This window comes from Ochlerotatus camptorhynchus, unplaced genomic scaffold (genome assembly GCF_037179485.1).
Source record: "Ochlerotatus camptorhynchus isolate MF236.1 unplaced genomic scaffold, CSIRO-AGI_Acam_v1.1 ptg000274l, whole genome shotgun sequence".
NCBI lineage: Eukaryota > Metazoa > Arthropoda > Insecta > Diptera > Culicidae > Ochlerotatus > Ochlerotatus camptorhynchus.
In genome coordinates, this window is record NW_027040763.1 from 5903547 (window position 1) to 5927146 (window position 23600).

The 23600-nt window shown below is 38.0% G+C and overlaps 1 protein-coding gene across 1 annotated transcript; it reads right to left on the reverse strand.

The window, feature by feature from the left end:
- Positions 1-231: 231 nt before the first annotated feature.
- LOC135705815 (uncharacterized) lies at positions 232-1863 on the reverse strand. The gene is made up of 2 exons (XM_065227666.1): positions 1810-1863; positions 232-1626 (listed from the first exon to the last, which is right to left on the reverse strand). Exons 1-2 carry the CDS (start codon positions 1861-1863, stop codon positions 232-234), a joined length of 1449 nt encoding a protein of 482 aa, XP_065083738.1.
- Positions 1864-23600: the final 21737 nt, after the last annotated feature.

Below are 23600 nucleotides of genomic sequence, written 5' to 3' on the forward strand. Positions count from 1 at the left end.
GGGCAGCTGCTTTGCGATGTGTTGGCTTGAGGAAAATGGGACCACAATAATCAACGCCGGTGCAGGCGAAGGCTTCGTTGGCGGTAACACGGGCGATCGGAAGTTGACCAATCGGTTGCTGGATGGGTTGCGGACCTGTATCCAACAGGGCACGGGCGATGTGATCTTGACCGTAGACGTCAGCAATGATCAGTACCATGGTCGTGAGGAAAACATTTGTGTTAGAGGATTTCACCGTTGATATGACTCTGGAGCGGGTGTTGCTACTACAGCAGTTGAAACACTGGAAATGCCAGGCGGAAAATTTTCGGAACTGATCGTGGCACTATCTTCGGAAGTAGACTTATTCATCTCGAACGGACCTGGGTGTATCATAGAGTGATGCCGCTTACCGCAGTGCTTGCAGCTGAATTTGGAGCGGCAGTTTCGGGCAAAATGATCGCTACGGAGGCAATTGCTGCAGAGCTTCTTGTCCGTGACCACCTTCAGGCGGCCTTTCGTATCTAGTCCGTTGAATACGGAACAGTCGAAAAGCGAGTGTTTCTGCTTGTCGCAGGCTGGGCAGATCGGGAAGATCTTTGACGGGATCTCAGCCGCCGCGATGGTGCTTAAGCGAGGCTGATTTGGTTTCTTCGATGCGGGGAACTGGTTGCCAGGCTTGGGGCTGGCATGCTGCGGCTGATTTATGGCAATCGTCCCCAGAATTCGGGCACGTTTCTGCAGAAACTCGACCATCTTGTCGTAGGTGGGATGTTCGTCAACGGCGACTGATTCCTCCCAGGCAGTGAGCGACGCATCATCCAGTTTATCCTCAAGCAATTCGATGAGAATAGAGCTAAACTGATCCACTGGTTCACCAAGCTGTTCCAGAACCTTAGTGTGGCGTTGGAACTCATCCACGATCTTGTGAAGGGCATCAACGTTGTTGTTCGGAATCGTGGGATGCTTGAGTAGGGCCCGAATATGTTTCTTACGGAGGATGGCCTTGTTGGAGTATCGGTTGACCAACGTCTGCCATGCTACGGCGTAGTTGTTGGCCGTTATTGTTACCGACTGTATCAAATTGGCTGCTTCACCCTTCAAAGCAGCCCGGAGGTAGTGAAATTTCTGTACCTGGGAAATTTCTGTCGACGAGTGAATCATCGACAAGAAAGTATCGTGGAAAGTCAACCAGGTATTAAAATCACCATCGAACTCGGGGAGCGATATGGTTGGTAACTTCACGTTGGCGAGAGTAGGCGTAACGGGTGGTGCAGTGGAAGGTCCAGAAACAACAGGAACGGGAGAAGGTGGCAACTTCGTAGCAAGCCCAGCTTTCACACGGAAATACAGCTGCTCCACTTGGGCACGCAACTCCAGGTTCTTCTTTACGAATTCTTCCTCGTCATCCATATCTTCGTACTCGTCCTGTATGGTCTCGAACACTTCCCATATTTTCTCCACACGTTCCAAGCGAAGTGTAACTTCGTGCTGGTGTTGTTCAGGAATGTAGTTGGCGAGGAACAAGTCCATGCGCTTGAAGCCATCGATGGCGTTCCGTCGTTTGGCTTCCTTTATTTTCATGCGCTTTTCGTCGGGCATGTCGAGCTGTTCCTCAATATCGTCGACACTATGCAGACAGTTTGACTGAAATGGTCGAAAAGAGACCAAAGAAGCACCACAAAACTGGAGGTGAGAAGGTTGGAGAGGTACTCACATTGTACCTCTTGAAAAGAGGCCTTGTATATTTATATTCTGGAACCAGCAGTAACTTCCAGAGGGGTATGCAGCGGCTCAATCGATCCAATGAGGTTATGTCGTTGATCTCACGTGGTTGGGAACGGGAAAACCAGGAATCCTGGTCACGGCACCAACGATAATCATTAATAATGCGTAGTTATAAAATTCATACGTGTCTTATGAAATCAAAACTGTCCCGGTTCACAAGTCATGCCTTACGGAATTCTTAAGTTTATTTCCCTCAGTGTACAGGACACACTACCAACCAATGCGTGCTTTCTGTGATGTTCGTTTGCTTTTTTCGGAATCAACCGACCATCATCATTCTCCGACAAGCCACAGCGATGCAGCACTCTTGTCTGATACCGAGAGGTCCTTCTCACAGACAGGAGCAAACAAAAATATGCGGCATGTTGCGGAGAGGTAGCTGAAATTGATACAAGTTCCCCACCCCTTCCCTTCCCTTCCCTGATGGGAGTATATTTACCGCTGGAAGATGAAGAGAAAGGAATTTTAGTTTGTGGATATTCTATCGTCGTTCGGCTGTTGAGAAATTGGCACACGTCCGTTTTTTTTTCTCTGTGTTATGAGATGATGTTTTTGTGACATAGTCATGGTTGAAATGCGGGATGGATTGCTGTCGACGTAATTGAAGAACACTACTCAGAAGCGATGTACTCGGAAATTTACCTTGATCTTATGAGAAAAGTTTAATCGTTATACAAAAAGATTAATTCAAAGTTAACCAACCGTTCCCGGGTTTCACCGTCCCCGGCACAAGCTCAAGTTCCTTTCGCATACCTACTCAAGCTTCTCGCCAATCTTATCTCTACTCAAGCCAAAACCTCCTACTGAAAGCTTCGATTGTATCTCGGAAAAGTTCCTCTGAAGGACCGAACACTGGCACGTAAATCAACAACCCCAAACTAACATTATTGTGATGATAGACTGAGCAATGGACGGCAGTGGGCCCCTATCCTCATCTTTCTGGAACTCTGTTTGAGTTGGGTGAGAGATGCTCCCGTTTTCGGTTGGATCGGTACATCGGAAGCCGGCAGATTTAACTTTAAATAAACTTTGTCGGTCTCGGTTGTTCCTTGTCCAAATCAAGTAGCTGCGTTGCGTCTGATATACCCACCCAAGTTTACTTTGAGTGGGTGCCAAGAAGGGTCCTTCGATAAATTCCTGCTGCTCAGTTGAAACCGGCTTAATGGATTGTGAATACTGATAGTCTCTCGGCGTTGTTCCAAAGTTTTAATCGCACGTTTGTCGAAAGGATTTTCATCTATTAGTTGCACGTGTCGCAAATTAGATAGCCTTTCGCCCAAGTTAAACATTAAGTTGCTAGAAAAATGTTTTACCACCGATAGACACTCTTTTCCAACCAGTATCACAATCCCAAATTAATCGCTCCAGTTGATCAGCTCATTGAAATGCACAATTTTCATGCTTGGCGAAGCAGCAACACAAAGATTACCTACCCTTGCAGTTGTAGTTGTTTTCGTTGTACCAGCAGTTGCCCCTCGCAGAGCTTTAATTAAATTTCCATTTCCTTTTCCCTGACCATTTGTTTCTTTTGTATGTGTATGTGTGTGTGTGTGTGTGTCTCCGGTAATCTCTCCCATCCGATGTTTTTGTGAACATGTTTCATTGTTGCGTAGCAGGGGAAACTAAAAGCATGATTTTGCTACTCATCGCGCCGCATGCAATGGAAATGGACAAGAACCATGTTGACTAGGGTGGGTCAAGTTTATATGGTGGATTACAACTCTATGCTCACGGCTGCTCTTCCGATGCGTATTGAGATCAACTGTGCAACATTTGAGCGAATTTGATTATGATCTGGAGAATTTCAAATTATGTTAGGAAAAATGTATGGGAAATGACACGAAACTATTCATTAGCTTTTCGAAAATTCAAATATTGCTCAAATTCAAGCAAACCTCGGATTTAGATTGGGAATATTATTCAGAACAACTTTGTCAAAGACCGCAAATCGTTTTAACTTTTTGGGAAAAAAGTTGTTATTATTATTTTTAATTGCGGTAAGCGTTTTTGCAGTATATTTTAATTGTTAATGAGAAAGTTAGACGATACTGAGAGGTAAGCACTAGAGAGGGAAACGGATTCGAAACTCAAATGTCATTAGCCAAATACATCCATAGACGATATACCTCCCCGTTGTATCATTAGCAATGCACCCGTGTACTGAATGGGAATGCAGGGTTCAAATCTCACCGGTGCCCAGGAATTTTTTCGCAAATTTCATAACACACACGTCTTTTACCGATGATATGTGCTTCCCTCTCAGTATCCTCTAACTTTCTCAAAAACAGTTATTATTAATTTACTCTAGGCCTATCGAACTTTTTGACGTTAAATCGTCTTTCTCTCTTTTTTTTCTATCTAGCACGCATGTATGAATCGACCGGTTGTTTTCCCACTAATCTGTTTCCCTCTTGTTCGCACTAGTTCGATATAAATGGTGCAGTAGTGTGCGCCGATTAAACGTCAAAAAGTTCAATTGCTCAGCATCTACCTACAGGCGTAACGACCTATAGTTGCTATATTTATAGGCAAACCGGCGCCGGTGGTGTAGTGGTAAGCGTGACTGCTTTCTAACTCCCCAATGGGTCTGGGTTCAATCCCAGCCGAGGTCGGTGGGATTTTTCTGAGGCATAAAAATCTCTGGTCACGTCTTCCTTCGGAAGGGAAGTAAAGCCGTTGGTCCCGGCCCATGTGTGTTGTTGAATGGGTGCGATATCCTACGCAGGTGTGGAAGCTGCCTTCCTGCACATTCGATTGCCATCAATGGATGGCAATCGATGTCCGTCGGTGATTGGCACTAGATTGCGGAACAGAGACCGACGTTAAATAAAAGAAATGAAATATTTATAGGCTGGCGGATAGAATTTCGATCTATCAAAAAGCGAAAACAATTCAATATATTGTAGAACAACAATTGAAAAGGTCCTATCAACTTTTATAAACAAAACGTTGATTATTCTTTCCTCGACAATCGAAAGCAAATTGAAACTTTCCCCAACCCAAATATAGTGTTAGTTTGCGTAGGTGAGCCTTGAATCACGATAAAATGGTTTCCAAAGTTTTGTTCGCAATAGCTGATGTGCTCTTTTCTGTTGATGGTCGTGATTTGCTAGATTGGTTCCGCTATTTGACAGCTCAATTGGTTCCCGAGATTCTATCCGCTAGACAATAAATATATCGACTGTAGTACGACCTTGTACGTACGAGTGAAGTATTTGGTTTAATATATTTTTAAACAGAAGTCGAATTAATTTGCAGTCTTCGACAAAGTTGTTCTGCATAGTATTCCCAATCTTAATCCAAGCTGAGCAATTTTTGAATGTCTGACAAGCAAATGAATAGTTTTGTGACATTTTCCATACATTTGTTCATACAAAATTTAAAATTCTCTCGCAAATCTAGATCTTAACCAAATTCGCTCGAATTTTGCACAGTTGTTGGGGACCTTAATACGCATCGATAGAGCAATGGCGAGCATGGGGTTGTAATGTGGACCCACCCTAATATTTACATGGTGTGCCAGTAGCAGCATTCATTCTCCGATGAAAATCCAAGCCTTTATGTCCGGCTTTTAGCTTGATCACACACTTACAGCTGCTGGATGGGCTATCGTATCCGGAACAGAAACATTGGACTGTTCTTTCTTTTCTTGCTGTGGATGATAGAATTGTAGCAAAGAATTTTCTCGAAACGTCCGGTTGTTCCATGGTCAGATGGTACCTACTACCTACATACATACCAACATCGTCAGACATCAGCAGAAGTAACAAAGTAAGCTCATATTGAAAGGATAATCTTACGAATAAATGAGACGGAAACTGAATTGGTGAACAGAACTTTTATATTCTGCTGAGAAAGAAGAACATTTCACCAAGTTTATCATCGGAGAATGCCGAGGATTTGTGTAATATGTGTGATTTTGCAGTTTAAAAAACTACAAGGGACAGCTCTATGGGGTTGTACGCCATGGTGACGTAGGACTACGTGGTCTTAAAGGCTGACTAAAAGTAAATTGAAATGCACTAAAAGATCTGTAATTCGTGATTCAATAAGTTTAAAGAGTCCATTAATGGTTGCTGTACAGTACTTTTATTAAAACTTCAAAGCATTAGATGGTTACATTTATCCAGTTCGAACGAAATCTCGAACCTTCCTCTTGATGGAGCCCATCAGTGCCCGCACAGTGGAAACGGACAAAGAATCAGCGCATTTCTTCCATTTTGCCCGCATTTGCTGGATGTCCTTGACTGCCCCGCCGCTCCTTCGATGTCGCTGCTTTGAAATTGCTCAGTATTTTGCGACAGACGAAATTCCGGGAAATTTGAAGGATTCATTAGCTTACGGACACAATCGATCTTGTTGACAGCATACCACTCCAGAGCCACATTGGAGTAGTGGCAGCTAGCCAAATCAGGCCAAAAGATGGCTTTGCCGCTATGCTTGTGGATGAACGGCAATCGACGCTTTTTCAGGCATTCTTCAATGTAAACTTGGGATGTCATCGTCGAGGACGTGACGAACGGTTCCGCTTTCAGGCCACAACTGCAAATCGCTTGCCAAATCATGGCCTTCTTCGCGAACTTGTCGGCAAACACGAACTTGAATCGTCCAGTCGCGATGTAAAACTTTTGACCGGGAAGCTTTCTTCTTTCGAGTTCCATTTGATGTTATTTCTAAACGCGATCGACTACTTTGATCAAACTTGTACCAGTTGTCCTCTATAGAAGTGTAAACAAACCACTGTCAAATATTTTCGATTCCCAACACTAGAGCTGGGGGCAAGATAGCTGTACTCAGAGTAAATATATTTGTAGCGAGTAAATTTGAGTTACTCATATTTACTCAAAAATGATCAAAGTAGTCTCGATTTTCGGATGAAAGAAAATATCGTTTGACTGCATATTTCGTTAGAAGCATCTGTTCGAACATTTGACAGATCGAATCGCTCGTTTAACAAATCGAATTGTGGACAAACGAAACGCTCCTGTGGTGGTTTGACTGTACGACGGTTTTACGGGGCTTGTCGTTCGTGTGTGGCTTGAATGCCTTTCAGTGAAGTTTGACTCATTAACATGGATGAGTGGATGTATTTAATGGTGAATAAATATCGAAGGATATTTCAAAAAGAAGAAGTAAACAAATTGTTTACCCTTTGAGGAACCTTAACATTAATAATCATGCCATGGCCAACAACCCAAAACAGTGCCGTACTGTTTGTGGAAACACGGCCTCATTTGTTTATTTCCTTAATGTTGTGCCCATAACACAACATTTCATGAAATATCAAACGTCTAATCCCTAAAGAAAGATCGAGTAATATTATAAATCGAATAAAGCTTTCGATGAAATTATAGATAGCATAACATGCAAAAATCAAATGTTACCAATAATGGGAAGGCACTGTATTCTTTTCTTTTTGAAAATCATGCAGCTTGTATGTACTCTATTATTTTTAAATATTTGTGTAAATAACGTTTTCATTGAGTTTCTGGAAGTTTAAAAAAATATAAACGTGAACTATATTACTCTAAGAATTGAATTTATTGAATTAATTTAGCCTAATCCGAACCTATCGAACCGCGCCAAAAGTCCCTGCACAAAAATTCCAAGAAAGCACGTCAACTTACTTTGCTTGACAGCATCGGTTTCAACATAATTTTCAATATAACAATCAGGTTGCTATGTGTATATAAGACATTGAGCAACGTTAGTTACTCAGAGTTATTCAAAATTAACTCCGGTTTTACTCATGATCGAAAGTTGTCTTGCCCCCAGCAATAGAGGCCTGGTAGCGGCGTGCGAGGGGCGTACCAATTTACTTTTATTGAGCCATTATATAATAAATGTTATTTGTGAACTGTAGCAGGAGCTTGTGTTTTGTGTAGGAATAGGAATTTGAGCGTTTATACTCCTTAGTATGATTATGATTGCCCTGAAAAAAAAAACTTTGGATATGAATTTTAGTTGGGACATGTTCAGAAATTTAACTCTTTTGGAAAATCTTGGTGGCCCTGAAAATAGCCGATGGAAGTACAGGTTTAAAGCCTTTGTAAGGTGATGATGACGTGTAGGCAGTTGGATCAGCAAATCGCACCGGACAATCCCATATTCTTCGGTACAACGATTGGGCACTCGCAAGAGTCTCCACTCGTCTGCTGCTGGACAGGGGTTGAACTGGTGTCTGCGACAGGTTGAAAGGCCGCCCAGCTAAAGCTCCCCTTTTTAGTTTTTCTCGTTAAACTCCTTCTCTGAACAAGTTGGTAAATCTTAGCCTTCTTAAAACTTCTTTTTTTGCGAATTTATGATCCTGTTTCACGTCATGATTCTTCTCTATGCCTGTTCAGATGTATTAGAGGAAACAGCCCTATTGTTGCGGTACGTTAGCAGCGTTAGAAGCCTATTGTTGTGTACACACTAAGATTTTTTTACAGTATACTGTAAATTTTTACCGAATACGGAACAGTTGAACTTTTGGTAATCCAGTCGGTAATTTTTCAATAAAAATATAAATAATTCATCAATCAAAATTAGAATTTCTATTGATTAATTATTTGTTTCTTTCATTCACCAACCCAAAAATTCATACTTCTGTTTAACCATATATATTTTTAATAGGCATTTCCATATTGCGTTCGTACAAACATAATAAAAAAACAGTAATGAAGCTGGACTCAGCAAACCGTGGACTTTTGAGCCGAACTCAGCACTTTTGAGGAGGATATTGAGTTGCCTAACGTCCATGGCGTCTGAAAGAAATTGACTCAAAAATGGAAACTAATTAAATTTTTGGTGTAAATTTAACACAATCTAGCAAAAAAAGTAAAGTACTTACATTCCACAACATAAAACCGAAGAACACTCCACATCGAAATAGCAGTAAAGGTTGTGTTTGACAGTACAAAGTTTACAAATCTGTTCAGTAAGTTTTACGGAAATGCTAATCTTTTACAAAAACAAACTGCAATAAAGTACGTACTTTATTGCAGTTTGTTTTTGTAAAAGATTATTTTTACAGTACATTCATTACATTTTTTACAGAATTGCGGAATCGCAGCCATTTACAGTTCCAATCAGCAAATTTGATTTAAAGTTTTCGGTAAATTTATGCAAATTATGGAAATTCAGCAGTTATGATTGCGGAAAATTGGTAAAATAATATTGATTACAAAGCATTCGGTAAAAATTATATCAAACTAAATCAAACGAGTAGAAATAAGAAGGAATGTCGGTTACGCGCTCGAATAATAAAAAATTCTATAAATAATTGAATCGAATGGCTGGAAAAATCTGTACGTTTAATCGTTAATCGAATAATTTGACTTTTAGGCATCCCTTGAAAAAAGTGTAATTTCATGTTTTTCGGTGGTCCTTCCAAAGTGTCGAACGGCACAAATGCAATCAGCCCAGTGTAACCCAAGAACCAAAAGCGGTGCGATGCTAGTTTTCATTGCTACGACGACGACTGAATTAAGGGGCTTAGAAGCAGAGGGTGAAAGTCAATTCTCTTCATCGATTTCCTCTTTTGATGACCATGTGCTTGCCGTCGAGTTATTAACGAATCAGAAAGTCGATTAAGAGAATCTATCAAAATCACTTGCACCCCTGCTTCCAGGTTTGGTTACAAGATTACAACTCTGGAGAGCATTTTGTGTGGTCGTTGGGGGCGTGTGATTTATTTATTTATATGACTGAACATCAACAGGCGTTATTTGCCCCAATGATGTAACTTAAACTAAACATGAAAAGTACTAAAACAAAACATCCATAAGTACATAGATAGTCATCTAGTAAAAAAAAGGATCATTACTAAACAAACTAAACTGATCTAGGAAAAAAACTAACTAAACCTCCGGTGAAGCAGCTGGCGAGTCAGCTCAAAATCAAACAGTGCGGAGACCCTATTGAAGAGTCTCTGTAAACCACCGATTGCACCGAACATGCTATAATTAGTTCGTTGTATGGGCAGGCGCAGCATTGAATTATTCCGTAGGGCTCGGGGTTGAACATTGATGTCAATTTGCTCAAGGAGGACAGGGCAATCGGTGCGTCCTTGCAAAATATCCGCAATTAGCAATGCCCTTGCTGTATCTCTTCGGACCGACAGGCGCTCCAGATGGATCAGTTGCAAACGACTTTCGTAGCTAGGCAATCGGAAGGGATCCGTCCACGGAAGTTTACATAGCACATATCTCAGGAACCGTCGCTGAACAGACTCAACTCTTTCGACACCGTTGTTGTAGTGAGGAGTTCAGACAACCGAGTAGTATTCTAATATGGAGACAAGGAGCAGTACAACGATTTAAGGCAGTAGATATCCGTGAAGTCTTTGGCAATCCTGAAGATAAACCCTAGAATTCTGGAAGCTTTGTCGACGGCGTGCGAGATGTGCTGCTTGAAAGAGAGTTTTATATCCAGAATCACGCCTGGTTCTGTATATCGCGAGTAGTGTGCAAAATGTTAGGCAATTGCATCCTCCCTATTCGCACACGCCCGAAGATCGGAAGCGAATGCCACTTCGACTTGTGTCATCTACTACCGACTCTCTGATGACAGTGTTGCGGAAGCAACATATGCATCGTTGATGGATTTGTTTGTTATTTCGACGCTTTTCGACACTGCTTGACATTCACTACTTTTTCAATAGTTTCTTGTTGTATATGGAGAGTTGGAAGTATTGCTGCGTATGCGTATACATATTTCTGATCGATTGGTGATAAAATTATTGAAATTGGTCCAGGGGCAGCTGAGTTATTATCGTTCAAAATCTTTCATAATTTCGTTGCATGTTACATTTTCAGTTTTCACAAAGTGTACCCCCATATATAAATCACAGACGTAGTCCTACGTCAAAAAGGATGAGTAATTTCCATTCAATTACACTACGTTAATTGCTTATCCTTGACAGATACGCGTATTTCGTCAACAACATGCAGACTTCTGTCGTGTTTTGAGCCAAAACTCGTTCTTAGTACAAGACACTGAAATTATGGGAACTCTCGAATTGCTTAGCAAGTTTCTAAGATTTTTCTGAACTTGTAATCAAAATTTTTTCACCTTCTTTAAGCATTGGAATAGGCTTTTAAGGTTTTTTTTTTATTTGTGAGCTTCCAAAAGAGTTATTTTGAAAAGTTTTGTTCCTCAGGGCAGATAATCGCTTTTTAATTTGTTTTGCAAATCCCGCCAGATAACTTTAATGGCAGGATTTCGTGTTCATTGATATTGCCTCCTACGGACTTTTTTTCAGACGGATCAAGAGCTGAAGATTGTCGTCTATTATAATTGAATCGAATTTAACCTCGCATTTTGGTACTGAGGCAGCTCTTGCTTCAACTATAGAAGTAGTCAGAGCATAATTAACATCATCTTTGGTTTGCAAAAGTGTGTTTGGATCAAAGCAATATTCCATAAATGTTCGATATTGCTCCCAATAAACTCTATGGTAATTGAAAGTAGAGCTGTTGGGATTAGAAATTATTTCTTGGGATATTTCAATTGTTACTGGAAGGTGATCAGAACCGAAGTCAGCATGGGTAACTAATTGGCTACAAAGTTGACATGAATCAGTTAAGACTAAATTAATAGTGGAGGGATTTATTTCCGAAGAAAAGCAATCATCAAACAGAATATTACCATTGGAATTGCTTTGAGCATTCTTCCAAGACCGGTGTTTTGTATTAAAATCACCAATAATAAATTATTTAACCCATGACGGGTAAGTTTCTGAAGGTCCCCCTTGAGAAACTTCTTTTGCTGATCTACGCATTGGAATGGCAAATAGGCAGCTATAAACGTAATTAGTCCAAATTTTGTTTTCACAGAAACTCTCAAAGTTTCGAAAATTTTGGTTTCAAATGACGAAAGAATTTGATGTTTGATACGGGTATGAACAATGATGGCAACGCCAGCAGAGAAATTAGTACCTCGTCGGGAACATGGTACGTTCCCTACCTGTCGCTTAGAACGAGATTGTAAAGGGTGATACGGTCAAAATTTGGTCAATATCAACTTGACGTATTTCTTTCAATTTAGCATTTAAAAAACCTGAACACCCCTCATTTTGAAGGGGTGTGTGTGTAGAATGTTGCTCCTATTTTGATTTTGGAATTCACTCTTCAGTTGTCAAAATGCCGTCCAAGCAAGAAGAGCAGCGTATCAAAATTTTGCTCGCGCATCGCGAAAATCCGAGCTACTCGCACGCAAAGTTGGCAAAATCGCTAAAAGTTGCCAAATCAACCGTTACAAATGTAATTAAAGTGTTTGGGGAACGTTTGTCGACAGCCAGGAAGTCTGGATCGGGGGGAAATCGAAAACCGGAAGCCGCTGAGACGACAAAGAGAGTTGCCGGTAGTTTCAAGCGAAACCCTAACCTCTCTCTCCGAGATGCCGCAAATAAGCTGGGTGTATCGTCTACAACCGTGCATCGAGCCAAAAAACGAGCCGGACTATCGACTTACAAGAAGGTAGTGACTCCAAATCGCGATGATAAACAAAATACGACGGCCAAAGCGCGATCCCGGAGGCTGTACACGACGATGCTGACGAAGTTTGACTGCGTGGTAATGGACGACGAAACCTACGTCAAAGCCGACTACAAGCAGCTTCCGGGACAGGAGTTTTATACGGCAAAAGGAAGGGGAAAGGTAGCAGATGTTTTCAAGCACATGAAACTGTCAAAGTTCGCAAAGAAATATCTGGTTTGGCAAGCCATCTGTACCTGTGGCTTGAAAAGCAGCATTTTCATAGCTTCCGGGACTGTCAACCAAGAAATTTACGTGAAAGAGTGTTTGAATAAACGTCTGCTGCCTTTCCTGAAGAAACACGGTTGTTCCGTACTGTTTTGGCCGGATTTGGCATCTTGCCATTACGGTAAAAAGACCATGGAGTGGTACGCCGCCAACAACGTGCAGGTGGTTCCCAAGGACAAGAACCTTCCCAACACGCCAGAGCTCCACCCAATTGAGAAATACTGAGCTATTGTCAAGCGGAACCTAAAGAATACCAAAAAAAACTGCTAAGGGTGAGCAGCAGTTCAAGGCAAACTGGCTTTCTGCGGCGAAGAAGGTGGACAAGGTGGCTGTACAAAATCTGATGGCAGGGGTCAAGCGTAAGGCCCGGCAATTCGGATTTGGAAAAGCGGAAGCCTAACTGAATATTTTTCCTGAATTTTATACTAATTGAACTTGAAAAAGAAATTTAATTTGATTTTTTAAATAAACGACTAGCGATTTACACGCGTTTTCCCTTGACCAAATTTTGACCGTATCACCCTTAAGGATCGTTTTGCGAGTCTTATGAACATTTAAATTGCTTAGGATCTTCTTTCACCGGACAGTCGTCCTTTTAGTGAGAGGATTCACCCCATTTCTTGCATGGCACTTACGGCACTGGTTGAGGTTTTGGAAAGTTCCTCCAGTCTTCCTGAAGTGTTCCCACTTCACTCGGACATGGAGCATAAAGCTAGCTTTTCTAAGGCCTTCAGGTTGTTTAGTTCACTAGACTTGAAGTGAACTAAATAAAAATCATTGGAAATTCCGTTGCGTGAATCGCCAGGACGGGATTTCATTTTCATTTTGATTACTTGGACTGGCTCAACTCCAAGTAATTTTGTCAATTCATGTTTGATCTGATCCAGGGATTTACCAATGGGCAGACCTTTCAAGACAACCTTGAACAGACATTCAGCGTTGGTGTCTTAAGGCCATCGTTCGGACATTTTGAGCCGTTTGTCTGTGATTTGGGTGGTTTTCCAGGAAACGTCCCGAAAATCCTGTGAAGGAAAGCGAATATCGGGAAACAAATTCCGTCCGATTGTAGCCAAGGATTTTGTTTTCCTAGTTGGGTAAAATTTGGGTGGAAAAGTGCATTCAACTTCAAGTGGTGTGCTTTTTCCGGGAAAGTGGCATTTCCACCCAAAGAGAATATGCACGTGAGTGTATATGTGCGCGCAAGGAAATGCAATCTTGCGCCTATGTTTTCCCGGGAATTTCCCAAGAAAGTATACGATATTTTTATACCAGGACATTCTGCAGACTATGCACAACATGATGGTATACATAAACATATGATTTTCGAAAATTTGTAGCATGGTTTTTCAATTTCCAAACCATGCGCCAAACATTCTCGCTGTAAATTCGTCACGGACATAGTAAAGAAGCAATCAGCAATTACGCATTTGTTTTACCACGTTGCCACATTTTCTTGTTCGTAGGTCCACGAGTCCTTTTTCGCTAGTTCGCTCATCATATCAAATTGATCAGGAATTCTTCCGAATGTCAAAAATTATATCGAAGACCTACGACGGATCCGAAATTAAAATTGAGATCTCTATATATTCTTTCATCATATCAAACTGAACAGGAGTTCTTCAAAATCTTATCTTATCTATCGAAGACCTACGACTTATCGGGATTTGAAATTGGATCCTGCATATTCCCTCATCACATCAAATTGATCATTAATTCTTCCGAATAATCAGAAATTATATATAAAACGTATGACTAATCGGAAATTGAAAATGAGTTCTCCATATATTCCACCAACACATCAAATTGATCATAAATCCTTCTGTAGACATTCGGGCAGTTAGAATATATTTCAAAATACAAGGATGGTCAAAAATTCTTCCAAACTATCAGAAGTTATATGGAAACCCTTCGATTGATTGCAAATTGAAATCAAATTCTCCATTAATTCCTTGATAATATCATATTGGAATTATCAGGAATTATTCCGAATAATAAGAAATTATATCGGAAAATGAAATCGAGTTCTCCATATGTTCCCTCATCACATCAAATTGATCAGGATTTCTTCCAAATTATCAGAATTAATATCGAACACGTATGACTGATTGGAAATTGAAATTGAGTTCTCCATATATTCCATCAACATATCAAATTAATCAGAAATCCTTCTGAAGAACTTCGGGCAGTTCGAATGTATTTCAAAATACAAGGATGATCAGGAATTATTTCGAAATTTCACCGAATTATCAGAAGTTATATGGAAACCCTATGACTGATTGGAAATTGAAATCGATTTCACCATAATGTGTACCCTATGTACCATATCAAAGTGTTCAGAAATTCTTCCGGATTATCAGAAATTATATTGAAGGTCTTCGACTAATAGAACAATTGCAACCAAGTTTCCATATATATCTCAATCAAATCAGGTTGATCAGGAATTCTTTCGAATTATCAGAAATTATAAAAAAAAAACTTCCTGATCAGAATTTGAAATCGAGTTGTCCTTATGCCCTTACCATATCAAATTGATCATGAATTCTTTCGTGTGACCAAAAATTGTATCGAATACCTACGAATGGTGGGAAATTGAAATCGAGTTTTATCAGGACATCTTCCGAATTATCAGAAATTATATCGAAGACCTACGACTGATCGGAAATTGAAATCGAATGATCCATATACACCCTAGCAAAGTGATAATGAATTCTTCCGAATTATCAGAAATCATATTCAGGGCCTTCGACTTATAGAAGAATTGTCATCGATTTTTCCATATAGGTATATCTTTATCATATCAGGTTGATCGGCTATACTTCCGAATTATCAGAAATTATATCGAACACATACGGCTGATTGGAAATTAAAATTGAGTTCCCCAAATATTCCCTCATCATATCAGATTTATAAGGAATTCTTCCGAATCAGCAGAAATTATAAAAAAGACCAATTACTGATCGGAAATTGAATTCGAGGTCTTTGAATATTTCCTCATCATATCAAAGTGATCAGGAATTCTTCCGAATTATCAGAAATTAAATCGAAAATCTACGACTGATCGGAAATTGAAATCAATTCTCCGTACATTCATCACATCAAATTGATCAGGAATTCTTGCGAATTATCAGAAATTATACCTAACACGTATGACTAATCGGAAATTGAAATTGAGTTCTCCATATATTCCATCAATATATCAAATTGATCAGAAATCCTTCTGAAGACATTCGAGAAGTTAGACTGATTTTAAAAATACAAGGATGGTCAGGAATTATTTTGAAATTCTTCCAAATTATCAGAGGTTATATGGAATCCCTACGACTGATTGGAAATTGAAATCGCATTCTCCATTAATTCCCTCATCATATCATATTGATCAGAATTGTTTACGAATTATCAGAAATTGCCACTGATTGGAAATTGAAATCGAGTTCTCCATATATTCCATCATCACATCAATTGATCAGGAATTCTCCCGAATTATAAGAAATTACATCGAAGACCTACGACTGACGGGAAACTGAAATTGAGTTCTCCATATATTCCATCAACATATTAAATTGATCAGAAATCCTTCTGAAGATCTTCGGGCAGTTAGAATGTATTTCAAAATACAACGATAGTCAGGAAATATTTCGAAATTCTTCCGAATTATCAGAAGTTAGTTGGAAGCTTTACGGCTGATCAGAAATTGGTATCGAGTTCTCCGTATATTTTCTCATCATGTTTAATTGATCATAAATTCATCTGAAGATCTTTTCAGTTGGAATGTATTTCAAAATATAAGGATCTCAGGAATAATGTCGTGACATTCAAATGACCAAAAATTGAATCTACATCGTTTGAATAGTATCCCACCATATAAGAATGATCAGGAATTATTCCAAATTCTCGCATAATATAAAATTCTTTCGAATCATCAGAAATTATGTAGAATTATTATTATTATTATTTAGCTTTATTAAGGAGGCTTTAAATTATGTAGAAGCCTCACGGCTGATCAGAATTTTTTTCTCCGAAACACTTTTTATTGTAATTCTGGTTTATTGTAAGAATTTCAATCAGAATTTCCTCCTGAAATTAAAATTCATATCTATGGCATTTTCAATCAACGCATGCTGATTTCATTCTTTTCTGATTCAGAAAATGAGAGCATTCTGCTCGCAGTCTTTGGTGTAAATGAGACATTGCAGTTTATTTAAAAAAAATTGTTTTCTTAGGACTAAACCAAATAAATCAAGTAAAAATCAGCAGAATTGCTTTCAAGATTTTTTACTTAGTCTAGTCACACGATAAAAGCGCAAGAGGTGATGTCTATATAAAACACATATGTTATGGTAAATATAATTGGCTAGCGCAACTTAATTATAATTATAACGCAACCTACTAATTTGGGCATGTTGTAAATAAATTTCATCCTTCTAACGAATGGATTTTTTTTTATGTTTCCATCATCAATTAACAAAAGTTATTATTCTGGGATATTTAATTGTGCGAAAAAAAGGCATAAAATAAGATCTCATACTCCCAATGCAGATGCAATTTTTTGGTGAATCTTTACATTCTACTTTCAAAAAACTCATGGGCTCTTTAGAAAAAGCTTGATACTGTTAATAGAATTGTACACCATATTCTTGATAAAATTCCCAATTTTTGCAAACATCTTTTTTTTTTGGGAAAAAATAGAATGTCAACTTATTTTTAGTTATCTTACGTTTCTCTTCTACACACCATACTTGGGATGATAAAACATGAATGAAATGTATTCGAAAAACAAGAACATTACTTGTATCATATAATGAAGTTATAATTCGGTATTGCAACTCTTAATTACCTGTTTATAACACATTTATAACTGATGGTATTTGATGAAAATTTGCTAGTCATGTGTACCACTGAAATATAACTTATTACTTTTATATTTTAAATAAGTTATATTTAAGATGTATTCATATTTGCTCACGTTTCTAAAACTGACATACGAAAAGATGTTGTTTATAAGGCTAGCAAGTTTTCACCAAGTTTTTTTTTATAAATATGTTGTAAACCGATAATTGAGACATTCAATACCGAATTATAACTTCAAGATAAACAGCATGTCAGAAAGGTTGAATACTTCACAAAAACAATACAACGGGTATAAAACAAGACGTTTTGCAAGCAATTAATATAGAACTTATTCACAACTGGGATTTGTTTTATTTGTCAAGAACGATGTTGCAAGTGATACTTGGGAACGGACCGTCAGAAAATTGTAAGATACTGCGAGAAAAAAATCTAATTCATATCAAGTCCTGTCAAGAGTTCCCCAGGGCTCGCACTTCGCACCTCTTCTTTTCATTTTGTACGTTAACGATATCTCTCTTATTTTGAAAAAGCTCAAACTGCTTATTCATGCTGATGAAGTACATGTTTTTTTAGACGTGGTGTTGTAAAAGTTTGTTTGATAAAATAAATAATATATAAAATAAAAGATTTACGTGTTTTTCTAGATTCTTAATAAGCAATTGTGGATCATTATAACACAATAATTCTTAGAGCAGGCAATTCATATTTATTTTATAAAGCAATTTTATTTTATAAAGCGTTTTGGTTTCCACTTTACACCTTACACAATTGAACGAATAGAGTCAATCCAAAAGTAGTTTTTATTATATGAGTTAATTGGGATGGACAGCATTTCTTCTCCCATCTTATGAAGCATGTTGCTTGTTAATCAACATTCAGGTATTGAAAGAGTATCGTCTCTTGGTCTCTTCCGTAAACAATATAGCTTCGCAACGCATTGACTCAGGTTATTTATTATCAAGACTTAATTTTTATGCACCGTTTCGAAAATTGCGTAATAGACATTTGTTCGCGGTAGATCGCCACCGCACTAGCTAAGCGAAATATGGACCGATAAGTTAGATGATATCTATATATAATGAAAACTGTGAAATGATAGTCCTAAATATGTCACCGCTAAAATTGAAAAATAATTCCAAGCACTGCGAAATCATAGATCATAAGTTATGATATTATAATGTAATCTACGCTTTTGATTAACGACTAACTAAATAAATAAATTGATAAATTGATATAATATTTCCTTATCAAATCGAAATTATTAAAAATTCTTATGAAGATCTTCGGTCACTAAGAATGCATTTCAAAATATAAGAATCACATGATTAAACATTAAAAATAATTCCATTGAATATTCTCTCATCATATTAGGTTGATTAGGAATACTTTCGAACTATCAAAAATTATATCGAAGACCTTTGACTAATAAAAAAATTGAAATCGAGTTCTCCATATATTTCTTTATCATATAAAAAAAATCCTTGGTTTGTTTCCGTCGATTTTCTTTTGCGTACTGAGTACCAATGCTACCGGCACCAGGGAGATAGTTTCCACACCTGGACCCTACATATCGGCCCATCAACTCATGGACTGGGGACCAACGGCTTAACTTCCCTTCCGAAGGAAGGCGTGATAAGAAATTTTATTCCTCAGAAAACCCCGGTGGTGCCGACTTGGATTGAACCCAGGCCTTTTGGGAATCACGCTTACCACTACACCACCAGCGCCCCTTTTATAACAAATATATCAGCAATTCTTCTGAAGATCTTCAGTCAATAAGAACGTATTTTCATAACATAGCGTTGAACAGGAATCATGTCGAAGATCTGTATACGGTCAGAAATTGAAATAAAATCCTTTGAATATTCGAAGTTTTGCTACATTCTATCTGACCGACGATCATCATAATAATTACTGATCACTTTGATATGATGAGCGAATATATGGAGAATCGATTTCAATTTCCTGTAAGTCGTAAGTCTTCGATATAAATTCTGATAAATTGGAGGAATTACTGATCAACCTCATATGGGACGATAATATTCAAAAGATTGAATTTCATTTAAGATCATTTGAAAGACTTCGACTAACCATCTTTATATTTTGAAAATACATTCTAACTGACCGAAGATCTTCGGAAGATGACTTGATATGAGAAGCGAATATATGGAGAACACAATATAAATTTTTCTATAAGTTGGAAGTCCTCGAAATAATTTCTTACAATTCGGAAGAATTCCTAACCAATCTCATATGATGTAAGAATATTCAAATGGTTTTATTTCAAGATTATTTGAAGATCGTCTACATGGCTCCTGATCAATGCTAAATTTTGAAAATATATTCTTACAGACCAAAGATAATCAGAAGGACTCCCGATCACTCTGATATGACCAGGGAATATATGGAGAGCTCGATTTCAATCTCCGATCGTAAGTCTTCGTATCATTTATGATAATTCGAATGAATTATTTATCAAACTGACATTGTTGGATAGTATTCAACGGGTTTAAAACAAATTTTTGATTATTTGAAAGTCTTCTATATGATTCCTGATCATTATTACATTTTGTAAATACATTCTTACTGACCAACTGACAATTTCTATTCAATTTGATGGAAAAAGGATATATATGGAGAGCTCGATTTCAATTCTTCTTTTAATCGAAGGCCTTCGGTATAATATATGATAATTCGGAAGAATTCCTGACCACTTTGATATGATGAAGGAATATATGGAAAACTCGATTTGGATTTCCGATCAGTCGTAAGCCTTCGATATAATGTATGACAATTCGGAAGAATTCCTGATCAACCTGATTTGATTGAGATATATATGGAAACTTGGTTGCAATTGTTCTATTAGTCGAAGACCTTCAATATAATTTCTGATAATCCGGAAGAATTCCTGATCACTTTGATATGATGAGGAAATATTCAAAGACCTCGAATTCAATTTCCGATCAGTAATTGGTCTTTTTTTATAATTTCTGCTGATTCGGAAGAATTCCTTATAAATCTGATATGATGAGGGAATATTTGGGGAACTCAATTTTAATTTCCAATCAGCCGTATGTGTTCGATATAATTTCTGATAATTCGGAAGTATAGCCGATCAACCTGATATGATAAAGATATACCTATATGGAAAAATCGATGACAATTCTTCTATAAGTCAAAGGCCCTGAATATGATTTCTGATAATTCGGAAGATGTCCTGATAGAACTCGATTTCAATTTCCCACCATTCGTAGGTATTCGATACAATTTTTGATCACACGAAAGAATTCCTGATCAATTTGATATGGTAAGGGCATAAGGACAACTCGATTTCAATTTCTGATCAGGAAGTTTTTTTTTTATAATTTCTGATAATTCGAGGGAATTCCTGATCAACCTGATTTGATTGAGATATATATGGAAACTTGGTTGCAATTGTTCTATTAGTCGAAGACCTTCAATATAATTTCTGATAATCCGGAAGAATTTCTGAACACTTTGATATGGTACATAGGGTACACATTATGGTGAAATCGATTTCAATTTCCAATCAGTCATAGGGTTTCCATATAACTATAATTCCTGATCATCCTGATCCTGACCTGATAATAAATAATTCCTGATCATCCTTGTATTTTGAAATACATTCGAACTGCCCGAAGTTCTTCAGAAGGATTTCTGATTAATTTGATATGTTGATGGAATATATGGAGAACTCAATTTCAATTTCCAATCAGTCATACGTGTTCGATATTAATTCTGATAATTTGGAAGAAATCCTGATCAATTTGATGTGATGAGGGAACATATGGAGAACTCGATTTCATTTTCCGATATAATTTCTTATTATTCGGAATAATTCCTGATAATTCCAATATGATATTATCAAGGAATTAATGGAGAATTTGATTTCAATTTGCAATCAATCGAAGGGTTTCCATATAACTTCTGATAGTTTGGAAGAATTTTTGACCATCCTTGTATTTTGAAATATATTCTAACTGCCCGAATGTCTACAGAAGGATTTATGATCAATTTGATGTGTTGGTGGAATATATGGAGAACTCATTTTCAATTTCCGATTAGTCATACGTTTTATATATAATTTCTGATTATTCGGAAGAATTAATGATCAATTTGATGTGATGAGGGAATATGCAGGATCCAATTTCAAATCCCGATAAGTCGTAGGTCTTCGATAGATAAGATAAGATTTTGAAGAACTCCTGTTCAGTTTGATATGATGAAAGAATATATAGAGATCTCAATTTTAATTTCGGATCCGTCGTAGGTCTTCGATATAATTTTTGACATTCGGAAGAATTCCTGATCAATTTGATATGATGAGCGAACTAGCGAAAAAGGACTCGTGGACCTACGAACAAGAAAATGTGGCAACGTGGTAAAACAAATGCGTAATTGCTGATTGCTTCTTTACTATGTCCGTGACGAATTTACAGCGAGAATGTTTGGCGCATGGTTTGGAAATTGAAAAACCATGCTACAAATTTTCGAAAATCATATGTTTATGTATACCATCATGTTGTGCATAGTCTGCAGAATGTCCTGGTATAAAAATATCGTATACTTTCTTGGGAAATTCCCGGGAAAACATAGGCGCAAGATTGCATTTCCTTGCGCGCACATATACACTCACGTGCATATTCTCTTTGGGTGGAAATGCCACTTTCCCGGAAAAAGCACACCACTTGAAGTTGAATGCACTTTTCCACCCAAATTTTACCCAACTAGGAAAACAAAATCCTTGGCTACAATCGGACGGAATTTGTTTCCCGATATTCGCTTTCCTTCACAGGATTTTCGGGACGTTTCCTGGAAAACCACCCAAATCACAGACAAACGGCTCAAAATGTCCGAACGATGGCCATAATGGACAACGTACACTTAACGGTCGGTCTGGTCGAGGCGATATGGCGTGCTCGTGGATGCGCGAAAATGGAGAAAATCGTTATGACGTTAGGGCATGAGATCCATTTTCAGACCGATCAACATCAACAACAAGATTGTGATTGCTCTTTATGTGTAGGAAACGGGGTCCCATGATATTACATATTAACCACAGAGTGAGTCGTTTGCTGATGCTGCACCGGGGAAAGTGGTTTTCCCTTTCACAGCGCGGTACTTTGCTGGATAAGTTGACGACCCGACTGTGTGTCCTCGGGTAGCGAGGGGCTGGTGGATTTTGCTTGCTGTCCCCTAGTGTCTGATCGATTGTCACTTTCCTAAATGGTGAAAATTAAGTCTTTCTTCAACTAATTAGCTAAGGAATCTCGAGTCACATGCTTGAAAGTCAGTATCAGTATGAGTAGCTGCCATACCTACATAACGTTCCAACAAACTGGAATGTGGATTGTATAAAACCAAGGTATGTACGAGTTGAGTTTCAGCCCAACATTTCACACGTGTTTGTTTGTAAAAGATGAAAATAGCCGCTTCTAGGATATTAAGAGTTAGTAAAATCCCAAGTACAATGTGATGAACTAGCCTACGGCTAAAAATCACAAAAAATAAAGAAAAAAAAAATCCCAAGTACACCAAAGCGGAGAAAAGCTTTTAATAATTTAAGAGATGCTTTGAGATTTTCCAAGAAACATCCTGACATGCAGAACTATAAATACAAATTAGGTAATCGCAAACAAGAGTTAGCTCAAGCTTTAAAAGATCATAAGGAAAAAGAAATTATGTTATTCTTCAAACAATTAAACAAGAATAAGAAAAACAAACAGTTATCTAAAAAACTTCAGAAAACAGAAGAAGAACAAGGCATCAAAAATAAGTACACGAGTATGTGATAATATTTTGAAGGATTGTCAAGGGCCAGAAATAGATTTTTGTAATGAACACGATTACGTTCCCTTACCAAACCCTCCTACCTTAGATGAAATTAGATTTATAATCAATACTTCTTGTAATGAAAAAACGCCAGGGCCAGACCGAATTTATTTAGAATATCTTAAAAATGCAGATCAGAGCACGATAGAAGAGCTAGTTAAAATTATAAAGTTGGTATATGTAGAAAACATAATGCCCAAAGACTGGAACAAATCGACGCAAATTCCAATTCCAAAAAAGGCAGGAGCTTCAGAAGCCGATCATTTTCGTAGAATATCTCTTTGTAATGTGGCTTATAAAGTATATGCTAAATGGATAGGTAACCAGCTTCGAAAATTCACAGGAGATCCAGGGTTCCATCAAGCAGCATTTACAAGAAGTAGATCA

What these genes read in the sequence shown, in the direction of transcription:
- LOC135705815 (XM_065227666.1), bottom strand. Translation starts at nt 1,863, where the DNA reads ATGATTATCGTTGGTGCCGTGACCAGGATTCCTGGTTTTCCCGTTCCC. An exon ending in GTTTTCCCGTTCCCAACCAC is followed by an intron (nt 1,627 to 1,809) that starts GTGAGATCAACG and finishes CGACCATTTCAG; the next exon opens with TCAAACTGTCTGCATAGTGT.